Here is a 15,076-nt window from a genome sequence, read left to right as displayed (position 1 = left end):
TCTGAGTAGCAGGTCCTGTTACTCCTCCTAGATATTTCACACCTTGGGACCAAACTCCAGACATTGCGTCCCCAGAAATGAGTGGCCCCTTTTCACTTAGCAGTGCTACCAAGCTGCTTACTGAGCATGCTCAGTTACCTGGGTTGGCTGTAGGATTTGCACATGTGACAAGGCAGGTTCTGATAGGAGGAAGATAATTCCTTGCCAATGGGATGAGGCTAATGTAAACCCCACAGGCCCTTGTCCTTAAAAAGGCCTGTACCCCTCATTCCTGTGTTGTTGCTGTGTTGCTGTTGTTACTGTTGCTGTTGTTACCTGATTTCTTCAAGCGGATAAGACCAAAGTACAGCGGCTACGATTCCAGAACGCAAGGGATTAAAAACATCGCAACAAGGGAACTTGCCCTGCTTCAGGATTTCGTTAGCCCTGGGGATCCAGAAAATCCCCAGAGAACCAGAAAAGACTTTGCACTTTCACAGAAGGATTGGACTGGTTATTTATTTGGCAATTTGCAAAAGGACTACATTTTAAAAGACAATCTTCTGGTGCTTTGGCACCTTTCTGGACATTATCTCCTGTTCCTATACCCGTACGTATAATTATTAAGTTTATTCTGCAGTTGTCGTGTGTTTGCCTATCAAGGGAATAAATCTCAGTTTATTTTGCTCAACCTGTTCTGCTCAATCAGGATCCACGAAATATAAATGTGTTATTAAGCGCGTCTCCCGTCACAGGCGTTTAAAACTGGTGGCAGCTGGTGAGATACTGATTGAGCCTATATTCCAGTTTCCTGTGGGGTTCTGTAATATAGTGAGGACCTTGTAGATTGCAAGCTCCTCAGACAAGTGGCAACTTACACACACTTCCAAAGAAGCATGAGATAATTCATTGGTCTCTGGAGTCATACCCCAGTGGCACCATGAGTCCACGCTCAGGAAGGTTTTGTACCTGGAACCGGGCGCAGATAGTGGAGAGATGTGTGGGGTACGGCTTCACGACAGACGGTCGTTCAAAGAGTCAGCTGGAAGAGGATTTAGAAGAATATGAGGGCAGGATGGCCCCGCCAGCAGACAGTACTCAGCCCGGAGTGCAAGAGATCTCTCCAGCTCCGGGGCTGCAAGGACAGGGGAAGGATGTCAGTGACCGCCTGGAAGAGGGTGGCGTGGTGCCAGGGGGTGCAGATGGATCAGTCGCTGCGGCGACCGGACTGGCTACCTCTGGACTCATTGCACTCCTCACCGCCTGGGGAGAAGGGCTTAGCTTTCAACAGCGACTCCAGCTCCTGTTGACAGCGCTTGGAAGGCCCCCTCATTCCCACCTTGTCAGCGGGGAACAGGACGTTCCTAGAGTAACTGCTGTGGAAGCAGCAGAGCCAGCAAATGAATATGTAACCAGCGGAGCCTTGGTGAGCAACGCAGCAGTCCCCAGAGAGGTAGCCATTCCGGCTAGGGGGGACCTGTCTGCACCTCAGCGGACTCCCAAACATACAGTGGGCAGCGACACGCCCTATACTGGGGAGTTCAAGCTTGAGAGACGGTGCTATCATTGCCACAAGGTGAGCCACATCCGGCCACATTGCCCGGACCGTGAGCAGTCTGGGGGACCCCATCAGGGGCAACGTTCACAAGCTGCAGGGCCACTAACCCAGATTGGGCTGGCCCACAGAGAGGAACAGAGCACAGCCATGGAGCCACAACCAAGAGGGATGTCCCAGGCAGATGCTGCTTTTGTCACCTCAGAGCCAGCAGCAGTGAGCAGAGGATGTCCAAGTGCATCTGTCGAGATGCAGCCTGCTGATGTCCTGAGCAGGCACCCACGGAGGGTTACCTTTGGTGACCGGCAAGCAGGGAGCTTGCCAGATTTGGGTGCTGCTGTTATTCTGGTGCAGCCAGAAGATTTGCTCCCGGGCACCGGGGTGCAAAGAACCATGCCTGATGGAGGGCTGCGGTCCTTACAGGGTGCCCAGATCATTTTGGATGGGGGTGCCAATCATGGCATGAGGGAGGTGGGGGTTTTGTCCAGGGAAACTGCTGAGGTGCGCCTTAGCAATAACCTGGAGCCTGTGATCTGTGTGGTTGCTGCGGAATTGCCTGCTGTTGCGGCAATTCCTAAGAGCCTGTCATCAGGAATCACAGCAGAACCAACCTCTGTCCCCCTGCATTTGGGACCAACGGTTTCAGTGGCCTCTGCGGAGACCAGACAGGTAAGCCAGACTACTGAGTCGCGACCAGTGACTGACTTACTGTTCCCTTTACCTGTTCCTGTTACCCCTAACTTAGAGACTAAGGGTGGGTGGTTTGAATTAGGGACAGCAGATAGGGATGCGGTGAAAGCTGACCCCAGCTTAGAAGGTATGGGACTGCGGGTGCCCGAGTCCTGGGAAAGCAGGGGGTCAGACCACAGGCTGTGGCACCGTGGGCTCTCAGGTAGGGAGCCAGGTTCTACCGGGTTAGCCAAGGTCTGGACAGGTAGAAGACGGTTAGTGGGACCCAGGGAGGGTAGGCAGCAAGTGTTGCAGGTAGCCTTCCCCAGTCCACTAGTGGGGCATCAGGGGGTCACTCACATGAGAACCCAGCTGTTGCAGCCTTACTTCTGGCCGGAGGCAGCAGGGGCAGTGGCAGACTTTGGCCACCCCTGGGACGCCTGCCAGCCAGAGGGTAAAGCGGGTGATTATGTGCAGATGCTCCTGAACCTGTTACCAGGAATGGGGAACATGTTTCAGGAAGTAGCTCAGACAAGCTGGGCAGGGCACATAGTACACATCAGCCTGTGCTCCCAGGGGATCTGCATCCTCTGCATAAGAATATCTATGGAGTATCAGCAGAGGTGGCAGACAGTGTAGAGAGGAAGGCAAAGGGGGGGGTCAGTCTTCAGCCTTCAGAATGGCCTCTGTGAGTTTTTCAGGGTGCCATTCCAGATGAGGAATGCTCTGGCTACCTCCCACCGCCTGGTCAGGAGGGCACTAGAGAGAGTGCAGAGGTATGTAGGAACATACAGGGAGAGGATAGTTGGCTTCAGGCAGATCTGGGGTTTGTATCCAGGACAGGTAGCAGCAATACTAGAGCAGTATAGGGCTCTGTTCACGGACAAGCCAGGGAGGACACACATCACTGAGCACCCAGTGCTTACAGGGGATCTGAGACCTCTGCATAAGCACGCTTATAGAGTGTCAGCAGAGGTGAAGGGCAGTATAGAGAGGGAGGTGGAGGAGATGCTGGCCCTAGGGGTAATTGTACCATCCCAGAGCCCTTGGGCTTGTCTGGTAGTCCTAGTGCCTAAGAAGGATGGGATCACCCGGTTCTATGTGGACTACCGGCAGCTCAATGCAGGGACGGTTTCAGATGCCTACCCCATGCCCCGCATGGATGAGTTGCTGGATGAACTCGCGGGGGCAAGGTATCTGACCCCAGGGATCTCAGTAAAGGGTACTGGCTGATCCCTTTGACCCAGGAGGCTCGGGAGAAGTCGGCTTTCATCACCACAAGTGGCCTCTATGAGTTCTTAGTGATGCCATTTGGGATGAAGAATGCACCGGCTACCTTCCAACGCCTGGTCAATCGTTTGCTAGAGAGTATGCAAGGGTTTGCAAGGGCTTATCTGGATGATTTTGCTGTGTTCAGTAACTCCTGGGAATCACACTTAATTCATGTAGCTGCGGTGCTAGCCAGGATTAGGGAGGCAGGTCTCGCCTTAAAACCCACCAAGTGCTTAGTAGGGATGGCTGAAGTCTTATACCTAGGGCATAGGGTGGGTGGAGGGCACCTCAAGCCAGAACCAGCTAAGGTAGAGGCAGTAGTGCAGTGGCCCACTCCCAAAACCAAGCAGCAGGACATGTCATTTCTAGGCACTGCAGGCTACTATAGGAAGTTTGTTCCCCAGTATAGTGCCGTTGCTAAACCCCTGACTGACTTGACCCAGAAGCGACTGTCTTTGCTGGTAGTCTGGTCTCCAGCCTGGGAAAAGGCATTTCAGGCTTTGAAGACTGCACTAGCCAGCGCTCCTATACTGGCCGCTCCAGATTATTCCAAGAAGTTTCTGGAGCAGACTGATGCCTCAGACGTTGGCATTGGTGCTGTGCTCAGCCAGGTGGGGGAGGAGGTCAGGGAACCTCCAATGATGTTTCTGGGCCGCAAGCGGCTGCCCAGAGAAGGGGCATATGCCACTATTGAGAAGGAGTGTCTGGCCATAGTATGGGCGCTAAAGAAGCTACAGCCCTCTCTGTATGGCAGACACTTCACTGTTATCACTGTCCATAACCCCCTAAATTGGTTGCAGAGGGTGTCGGGAGAGATTGCCAAGCTCTTGCGCTGGAGCCTTGCCTTGCAAGAATGTGACTTCACCATTCAGCACAAGAAAGGCAGTGAGCATGGGAATGCTGATGGCCTCTCCCGGCAGGACAATCCCCAAGACCTAATGACTTCAAAAACCATCCGGTCAGCCCAACCACCAGAGGAGGTGGCCAGGGCAAACCTTGGACTTTGAGTGGGGGAGATGTGGCGAAAATGGGGGTAATCAGCGCATTAATAAAGGCAGTGGGCTCGGCTGGTTACCCCTATTTCGCATTGGGGATGAAGGGGTTAATATTATATGCTGTTCCCCTTTTAAGACTGCTAATTTAGGAACGGAGAAAGCCAGCACCCTGATTTTTGGGGGTGCAGCCTCAGTGTAACCCCAAAAGAACACACATATTAAAAATATAACTTTGTCATAAGGGAAACATATATTTTGATGAAGTGCCTTTCTGTTGCAGTTTTAAAATGTACCGGCAGGATGCAATTTTTTTTCTGCCTGCCTTTGTAATGCATTAAGGAACAAATGTTATGCATACATGAAAGGCCCCAGATTCTTAAAGTGTCACTTAATTAGGATGTTTCTGAGTAGCAGGTCCTGTTACTCCTCCTAGATATTTCACACCTTGGGACCAAACTCCAGACATTGCGTCCCCAGAAATGAATGGCCCCTTTTTACTTAGCAGTGCTACTAAGCTGCTTATTGAGCATGCTCAGTTACCTGGGTTGGCTGTAGGATTTGCACATGTGACAAGGCAGGTTCTGATAGGAGGAAGATAATTCCTTGCCAATGGGATGAGGCTAATGTAAACCCCACAGGCCCTTGTCCTTAAAAAGGCCTGTACCCCTCATTCCTATGTTGTTGCTGTGCTGTTGCTGTTGCTGTTGTTACCTGATTTCTTCAAGCGGATAAGACCTAAGTACAGCGGCTACGATTCCAGAACGCAAGGGGTTAAAAACATCGCAACAAGGGAACTTGCCCTGCTTCAGGATTTCGTTAGCCCTGGGGATCCAGAAAATCCCCAGAGAACCAGAAAAGACTTTGCACTTTCACAGAAGGATTGGACTGGCTATTTATTTGGCAATTTGCAAAAAGACTACATTTTAAAAGACAATCTTCTGGTGCTTTGGCACCTTTCTGGACATTATCTCCTGTTCCTATACCCGTACGTGTAATTATTAAGTTTATTCTGCAGTTGTCGTGTGTTTGCCTATCAAGGGAATAAATCTCAGTTTATTTTGCTCAACCTGTTCTGCTCAATCAGGATCCACGAAATATAAATGTGTTATTAAGCGTGTCTCCCGTCACAGGCGGGGATAGAGGACGTGGGTGATGGCGGTAGTTGCCCTGGGGAGGGTGGTTAGGCTTCCCGTGGGGGGTGGGGGTGGTGGTGAGAGGGGTAAACCCCTTAATTACCGTAGCGACTACAATGGCAATGTTTTACTGGCCACTAATGGGGTCAACAGGGTTAGGTAATGTTTTCTTTTAATTAAGTATTAACCCCTTTGGTGCCTGTGGTATACCATGGTAACCACAGGCATGGAATGGGTTAATGTTATTTTGATCATAGGTTTCTGTAATAATACACAATACAGAATCCTACGATAGAAATATTAACCCAATGCGGTATGTAACACATTATTAACGGTCACGTTAATTCCCATATCGCGAGATTGGCCCAAATATCGCACCCAGTAAATTATTACCACAATCTTGATATATACCACCTTCAAATTGTGGTAATAACAACCGTCAGTTTATTATTTCCCTGGGCAGGGCCACCACCAGGGAGGGTTCTGCTGGGGTTGGCGTCCCTGGCCCGGTGAGTCAGGGGGCCCAGCTGCCCCGGGCACCCTGCGCAGCCATCAGGGCCGCCAAGACGGGTGTCTGACTGTGAAAGGGTACCCAGGCCACAAAATAAAGGTATTATGCCTGGCTGGCTGCCCCTGAGCTATATTGGGGAATTTTGAGTGTCAGCTCTTCAACCCAATTATAGTATATAACTGTTTGTATAATAATGTGCAGATAGTGAGTTTCAGGGTGATTTTATGGTAACATTTTGTCAGAGTATGTTTGAGTAGAAGGAGGGTCGGGTTGCGGGTTACCCCGAAACATGTACGCAGGAATCCCCCAGATTCCTGAGGACATGAGGAACACACCACCGGATAAAATCCTCCCTTTGAAGCAATTTGCAGCTCACCACCAAATCCCCCTGCTTCAGCACAAACCAAAACAGTAAGGGGAAAAGAAAATGGTTTTTAAAAGTCCCCCAAGATTTATAAGTTTAGTAAGGTAATGTTCAGAGTAAGTAATTCAGGGTGGAGGAAGGTACATTTGCATGGGAGACACAGTGGCTACTCCGCCCCTAAGCTTCAAAGGCGGTCCAAGATACGGACGTGTTAAATCTTTTGTTAGCAAGAAGGGGTGAAGGAGACTGAGCGGCACCCTGTAAGAGGGCCAGGGTTCCATATGCTAAGTGACAAGTGAGGGAAGATGGAGTTTGTCACACATGCTCAGTGGCTATACTGAGGCTTTGTGCCAGGTTTCGCAGGACTGGCAGAACCTGGCTATAGGTGGGACTATTGGTTCCCACGCCAAAGATTGGCTGCACATGATACAGATAGGCTTTTAAGGTTTTAAAAGTCCGGTGCAGCCAGTCAGGAGTTAGTTCCATCTATGTTCCATCTTGTACAGAAGATACCTCTAAGACTAAATCGTGCGGTACAAGGACGATTCCATCGCAACTAAGGATTCTGCTTCAAAAGTTCGTTAGAACTAAGGATTGGAAAACGAATCCTGCAAGGACAGAACAAAAATATTAATTTCAGCGGAGAAAGAGGAGTCTCAAGCAGTGCCCCTAGCCAAAGACTGTCTCATGGCTCTATTTACGCATCAACCCTGCTCTGGGAATTGATGCCTAGAGACTTGATTTCTGTGAATTTCGTTCTGTGGACATTTTATTTTGTTTTGGCTCGTTCCAGCAAGTGTTTATTCGTGGTATTTTGTAAATCAAGCTGTGTGTGTTTCTTGTGTAAATAAATTAAAATTAATTTTATCTCTTGCTTTGGTCAATTAAAGGATCCAGATATTCAGGTGTTAAAAACCTTGGTCCCCCGTGACAGGCTTATATTAACTGGTGGCAGCGGTGGGATCTGGTTGAACCTATGATATAGTATCTTGCGGGGTACTATAGCATAGAGCAGGCCTGCACAACTCCAGTCCTCGAGGGCCGTAAACAGGCCAGGTTTACAGGATATCCCTACTTCAGCACAGCTGGGTTAATTAGTGGCTCAGTATGACTGAGCCATTAATTGAGCCAGCTGTGCTGAAGTATGGATATCCTGAAAACCTGGAGTTGTGCAGGCCTGGCATAGAGGGAGACTCGAAGTTAAGATCTCCCAAAGCATGAGATAGCACACACACGATTTGCAAGAGAAGCGAAAAACACAGTCTCTCTTTGTGCCATATCTTGTTGCCTGCGGGTGAAGCATGGACAAGCGAGCAGGGAAATTCCGTTCCTGGGATCATGCCAGGCTCATTGCCCGGTGTGAAGAGAATGGGTTACTGACAGCTGGTCGGGCAAAGACACAACTAGAAGAGGATTTGGAGCAGCATGAAACAATCCTTTCTGTACTTTCCAACACAGCTCATGTGACTGCAGCCGCAGTGAAGTTACTCCAGCACAGGGTGGGTGAAATTATGCCACTCCTGGAGGAATAGCCTCCTATGGCGCTAAGGATGAAGAATGGAATAGAGTCTTGTGCAGTGATTTCTTCTTACAGGGAATACCTCAAAGAAGGGAACAAGAAATAAACAAAAACACCGCAATAGTGTATTATCTTTGAGACAAATAATAAGACGTGAGCTTCCAAGCGCTTGTGCTTAAAGGAAGCTACGTTGCTCCGCCGTATAGTAAAACTGAAATCCTACTCACCGTCCATGAGTAGGACATGTACAGTGGTTCGGGGTCTTTTGCCAGGGATAGCCGCTTGCCGTGGGGTGCAGGGCGTCCTTTAGTGCGGGGAGATTTCCTGCGGTCCTCGTGGTCTGCTGCCAACCGAGTAGTTTCTAACCGTCTCCTCCCGCTGACGTCACCGTCTGGTGTGCACAGCTACGGGGTCCCTGGATGGCCAAAAACCTTCCTACGCGTTTCGAAACTCCTTAATGCTGGGTTTCTTCGTCAGGGATGTCTGTTACATGGGGTTGTGCTTCCTTTTAAACCCTTGATGATTTAATTATGATAATTTGGTGGGAACGCCCTAATAAGAGTCCTGATAAGTGTCCTGTGTTTCTAAACATTGTTAAACAGGAATAAACAGTAATGAACAGTCATAAACCGTAATGCACAAAATCTTTGCACTGACATTTGTTTACATAGCATTTTTTTGTGTACATATAGCTAAGCCAGTGCGTACATACACGGATGAATATACAGGTGGATGAATATGGACATATTATAGCTGTAATTTGCTGCAAATAGAAATATATACTTATATATCACATAATATGTGTTCTTTTCATCCAAACATCAGATCATTTATTGCTTAAACATCAAACATTAAGCGATGTATACCTTAGTGCTTTCTGTCCCTTTTAAAGGGAAAATTAATTTTAGCACAAGTGCAGTTATATGTAATAATGAAATCATTTGTCAGTTTGGATGGAATCATACCATGCGTGGGTCTAGACACATGGTATATAATAGTCATTAATCATTTTGCAAACATTGTTCTACAATTACTATTTGGCAACAATTAATATGCAACAAACATTTTACAGGGTGACATATATAATAAACCTTATGGAAAAATTGACAACTTTTAATTCTACTTGTATTTGTATACTTGAATTCATATAGAAAATTTAATATGTTGTTAGTGAACTTATACCCCAATGATTTACACCAGAATAAATAAATGTTAGTAATATATTCCATACCATTCTTTGGATGTGAGTATGGATTTGATCTTGAGCAAAAATACTCTAAATGGTCTTTTTTAGAAAATTTACTTTGGAGAGACACATATCTTAAAGACAAATTATTGAATAATGTATTGAAGACTGCAATAATGTGAATTATACAAATTGAAAATTAACGTGATAATAGTGCTAACTACCTAAATAATATATATATTTTTTTATTTTATTCATTAAGTGATAGTGACATTAATGAGATTATTTGTATAATGCAATGTGGTGAATAATATTATAGTTTAGTGATTATATGAATATTTAGTGCATAAACTCATATATAGTGCATATTTTGTGATTATTTTGTGATGTTGGACAGGCAATTTCATGATAGCTGAGTTTGTCGGCGGACAAGGGACAGGGCACCCAGTCAGATCATACGAAATCTACATTATTTGAGGAATGATGTCAAATCAAATTCAACATTCAAACCTTTTGGACTGAGGGTTTTTAATTCGAAAATCCAATAGGACTCTCTTCTAGATATGATGTTTAGTTTATCTCCCCCTCTTTTACAGAATGTGGGACACTCTATGGCATGGCATTTTAGTCCTTCAGGGCTTTATGAATGTTTTAGTTTGAAATGGAGAGACACATTGTGGGCTTCAAAGCCTCTTTTGATGTTATAAATGTGCTCTCCAAGTCTTCTTTGTAATGTTCTGCCCGTGCGGCCCACATATTGCAGGCCACACGGGCATTCCAACAAATAGATGGCATATTGGCTATGGCAATTTATAAGTGATCTGATAGGATATTCTTTCAATGTGTTGTTGGAAATAAACTTTTTGGTTTTGATGCTGAATTGACATGCTATACATTTAATCTGTGGTGCTAGAGAACTGTATTTTGTGATGAAAGCAACTGTATCAACTGTCATATTTGTTTTTTGTTTTGGTTTATATTCCAATAGGTCTGACCTTGTCATGGCCTTTACAGTCTCTATGGCATTATCCAATTGATGTTTGTTATATTCTCGGTCAATGAATTTTTGTTTTAATTCCTGTGCCTGGACATCAAAGATTTGGGGGTCTGTGCAGTTGCGTTTAATCCTGACTAGTTGTCCTTTGGGAATGTTTTTAATCCAATTTGGATTGTGATGACTGCTGGCCAGTAAGTAGTTGTTTGCCTGGACCGGTTTGTAATAGGTTTTGGTTTTTAAGATGTTGTTTTCTGTGTATAACTGTAAGTCCAAAAACTCAATGCAGCTTTTACTTTCCTTAAACGTGAAGGTCAAGTTTCTATCATTGCTGTTAAGATATATTTTGAATGTTTCTAATTCTCCAACTGTACCCCTCCAAATGAATAAGACGTCGTCTATGTAGCGCCGCCATAGGACAAGATTCGCCCCCAGTTCTCTATTGGACCAGATGGTGTCATCCTCCCACTTACCCATATATAGGTTCGCGTAACTGGGAGCGAATTTTGTACCCATGGTGGTGCCACATGTCTGTAGATAGAATTGTTCTTTAAATAAGAAATAATTATGTCTTAGGGTGTAATTGATTGATTCCATCAAGAATTTGACTAGTGTGGTTGGCATGGATTTGTCATTCTCTAATATTGTTCTAGTTGCTTCGCATCCTTTAGTGTGTGAAATTACGGTATATAGCGATGTTACATCTGCAGTGACTATGATATAGTCCTGTTGCCATTGTAGGTCCCTCAGGATTTGCAAGATGTGCGTGGTGTCTCGTAGATGTGAGCGCAATTTGACTACATATTTTTGTAGATGGTGATCAATGTACTCAGATAATGCTGAAGTAATAGATCCTATGCCCGATATTATAGGGCGACCAGGTGGTCTCATAAGGTCTTTATGAATCTTCGGTATCATATAAAAGATAGGGATTCTTGGATGTAAATTATACAAAAATTCATGTTCCCTATCATTTATGACACCATCACTTACTGCTCCCTCCAATAGAAGTTTTAGTGTCTCCTGATATTTCGATGTGGGATTACAGTTTAAAGGGAGGTAGGTATCTTGATCATCAAGAATGCGTCTCGACTCCTCAATGTAGTAAGCCGCATCCATGACTACAATGCCCCCTCCCTTGTCCGCCGATTTAATCACTATTTGTTTGTTGTTCTCTAATTGTGTTATTGCCTGTTTCTCATCAAAACTAAGATTGTCTTTCTTTCTTTTCTCCTTCGAGATGTGTCTCTCCAAGTCTGCTGTGACCATTTCTGCGAATGATTCCACTAAATTGCCCCTTGCAAATTTGGGGTAAAAGGTTGATGTTGGTTTAAACTTAGTGTAGTTACTATTTGTACCCTCTATATTTTCGTCAATAGATGTTTTATTTTTTGCAAAAAAACTTTTAAGTGCTAGCTTTTTAACAAATTTTTGCACATCTATATAGATCTCAAAATTATTGGGATCGCTAGTGGGTGCAAATGTTAACCCTTTACTCAACACTTGTTTTTCAGGTTTAGTTAATTTATAATGACTTATATTAAATATATTGAGTTGCTGTTTGATCTTATTAAGTTTTCTCATTCGCTTATTGTTCTGGCTGGTTTTTTCTTTCCCATCTCTTCTACCTCTCTTCCTATTTTTCTTTTTCTTGTATTGGGTGAATCCCATTTTTTGTCTGATTTTTTTCTCTGATATTCCTCGTCCCTTTCTCTCTTCCAATCTAAAAAAGAAAACGTCGGTCTCTTTTCCAGACTGGAAGTTTGGGGGACACCCTGTTTTTTATCACCATTAATTAATTTTGGTTCTTTTGTGGGACTCACACTGATTTTATTTGTTTGTTTATTCTTACTTGTGGGAGATGTTGTGGGGCTTATCTTTTTCTGATGTGTATCATCTACAGTATATGTAAACCTCTTAGTTGATGAAAAGGAGAATTTATATTATATTTAGGTTTGCTGTTAGAGTTTTCTTTTTCTTTATTTGTCTCCTTTTCTCTTCTAAGATTGGTACGGTCTATTTCATCCTTTTGCTTTCTACTGTCTCTAGAATTAGATGGAGTCCTATCCCGGGATCCATCATATTTGGACTTTTCGGGTGCCCATTTTTTGTCATAACGTTTTTTGCCTTTATGAAAAGTTTGGGTTTTTTCAAAATTTGAAGTTTTCTTCCAATTTCTGTATTTACCTTGGGCATAGTCTAGCTTGTCCCTGTGGTGTTTAATTTTTTTGTTTTCTTTTATTTCTTTTTCTACCTGTTTTGTTTTTTTCTCAATTTTATCTTCATATAAAATTTTCTCTGAGCTAGTGATGGTTTCTAGATATTCCTGAATTTCGACAATTTCATTGTCTAGTTTTTGCAATAATTTCCTTCTATTCATGATTAGAAATCTCATTAGTTCAAATGAAAAATTTTCCCTTTAAAAGGGACAAAAAGCACTAAGGTATACATCGCTTAATGTTTGATGTTTAAGCAATAAATGATCTGATGTTTGGATGAAAAGAACACATATTATGTGATATATAAGTATATATTTCTATTTGCAGCAAATTACAGCTATAATATGTCCATATTCATCCACCTGTATATTCATCCGTGTATGTACGCACTGGCTTAGCTATATGTACACAAAAAAATGCTATGTAAACAAATGTCAGTACAAAGATTTTGTGCATTACGGTTTATCACTGTTCATTACTGTTTATTCCTGTTTAACAATGTTTAGAAACACAGGACACTTATCAGGACTCTTATTAGGGCGTTCCCACCAAATTATCATAATTAAATCATCAAGGGTTTAAAAGGAAGCACAACCCCATGTAACAGACATCCCTGACGAAGAAACCCAGCATTAAGGAGTTTCGAAACGCGTAGGAAGGTTTTTGGCCATCCAGGGACCCCGTAGCTGTGCACACCAGACGGCGACGTCAGCGGGAGGAGACGGATAGAAACTACTCGGTTGGCAGCAGACCACGAGGACCGCAGGAAATCTCCCCGCACTAAAGGACGCCCTGCACCCCACGGCAAGCGGCTATCCCTGGCAAAAGACCCCGAACCACTGTACATGTCCTACTCATGGACGGTGAGTAGGATTTCAGTTTTACTATACGGCGGAGCAACGTAGCTTCCTTTAAGCACAAGCGCTTGGAAGCTCACTTATTATTCAGCAGTGAGAACTGTCCTCTTCTTCAGCAGGAGAAAAGTCTACTGTTTATTAATCACACATATGTTTTATGTCAATTGCGGTTACAATTGTTTTAACCAATAAATGCTCTTTGTATCTTGTCCCATACGACAATTGTTGTCTCAAAGATAATACACTATTGCGGTGTTTTTGTTTATTTCTTGTTCCCTTCTCTGAGGTATTCCCTGTAAGAAGAAATCACTGCACAAGACTCTATTCCATTCTTCATCCTTAGCGCCATAGGAGGCTACTCCACACGAATCTTCTTATCTGGTTGGAAGATACCAGATCTACCTCTCAGGCAGCTCAAGGACAATCTTCATCATAAACTGTACCACAGGTTTTGTTCTACTGTATATATCACTGTTTATAACACTGTATTAATTTGTTTACACTAGCGCTTTAATTGCACTTATCATTTTACCACTTTGAGTTTATCTTAAGTGTTAGCTGCTGTGTTACATAGAATCAGATTTCATTATGAGCACTTTATTTCACAATCGGAATAGTAGAGGGTTAGATATAGACTCTATATTTTCCACAGAACAAAACAATGATAATATCATGATACAGGAAGATGAAAAGGTAGAAGATCTAGAGGCTACTTATGACAGACTAGAAAAATTATTAATTCACGAATCCCGTCAATTATGGGACGCAGTAGCTCTAGAAAAATATTTGGAACAAAAAATGATCCCTAGGGGTCTGCGAATTTTCAAATCTCCAACAACAGATTTTGAAAGTGATCAATTCATTTTAGAATGGAATAGACTATTGGACAATTGTTCATTTGAACTAATGAGATTTCTAATCATGAATAGAAGGAAATTATTGCAAAAACTAGACAATGAAATTGTCGAAATTCAGGAATATCTAGAAACCAACACTAGCTCAGAGAAAATTTTATATGAAGATAAAATTGAGAAAAAAACAAAACAGGTAGAAAAAGAAATAAAAGAAAACAAAAAAATTAAACACCACAGGGACAAGCTAGACCAGGGTTTCCCAAACTTTTTATATGCTATACTGGCCTATAGGTAAAATAAAACAGATAAGAATGTCCATACAGAGAGACTGGGGGGGGGGGGGGCAGAGAGAGACCAGGGAGAGGGCAGAGAGAGACCAGGGAGGGGGCAGAGAGAGACCAGGGAGGGGGACAGAGAGAGACCAGGGAGGGGGACAGAGAGAGACCAGGGAGGGGGACAGAGAGAGACCAGGGAGGGGGACAGAGAGAGACCAGGGAGGGGGACAGAGAGAGACCAGGGGTGGGGGCAGAGAGAGACCAGGGAGGGGGCAGAGAGAGACCAGGGAGGGGGCAGAGAGAGACCAGGGAGGGGGCAGAGAGAGACCAGGGAGGGGGCAGAGAGAGACCAGGGAGGGGGCAGAGAGGGACCAGGGAGGGGGCAGAGAGAGACCAGGGAGGGGGCAGAGAGAGACCAGGGGGGGCAGAGAGAGACCAGGGGGGGGGCAGAGAGAGACCAGGGCGGGGGCAGAGAGAGACCAGGAAGGGGGACAGAGAGAGACCAGGGAGGGGGACAGAGAGAGACCAGGGGTGGGGGGCAGAGAGAGACCAGGGAGGGGGCAGAGAGAGACCAGGGAGGGGGCAGAGAGAGACCAGGGAGGGGGCAGAGAGAGACCAGGGAGGGGGCAGAGAGAGACCAGGGAGGGGGCAGAGAGAGACCAGGGAGGGGGCAGAGAGGGACCAGGGAGGGGGC

The 15,076-nt window shown here is 44.8% G+C and overlaps 1 protein-coding gene across 5 annotated transcripts in view; it reads right to left on the bottom strand.

Moving 5' to 3' along the window:
* Positions 1-15,076, bottom strand: part of LOC142466796 (uncharacterized) — a 361,893-nt gene that overhangs the window by 4,200 nt on the left and 342,617 nt on the right. The window contains exon 1 of one of the 5 annotated variants that reach the window (XM_075572222.1): positions 8,225-10,461. The exons of the other annotated variants lie outside the window; for them this stretch is intronic. Coding sequence (XP_075428337.1) covers positions 8,225-8,231 — 7 coding nt within the window. The 5' untranslated portion in view covers positions 8,232-10,461. Of the gene's footprint in view, positions 1-8,224; positions 10,462-15,076 lie in introns of those variants that run through there. 5 annotated transcript variants of the gene reach the window in all.

The sequence above is a fragment of the Ascaphus truei genome, chromosome 15, assembly GCF_040206685.1.
Source record: "Ascaphus truei isolate aAscTru1 chromosome 15, aAscTru1.hap1, whole genome shotgun sequence".
Lineage (NCBI taxonomy): Eukaryota > Metazoa > Chordata > Amphibia > Anura > Ascaphidae > Ascaphus > Ascaphus truei.
Note: the sequence above shows the minus strand (reverse complement) of the source record. Positions and strands in the feature narration are given on the sequence as shown.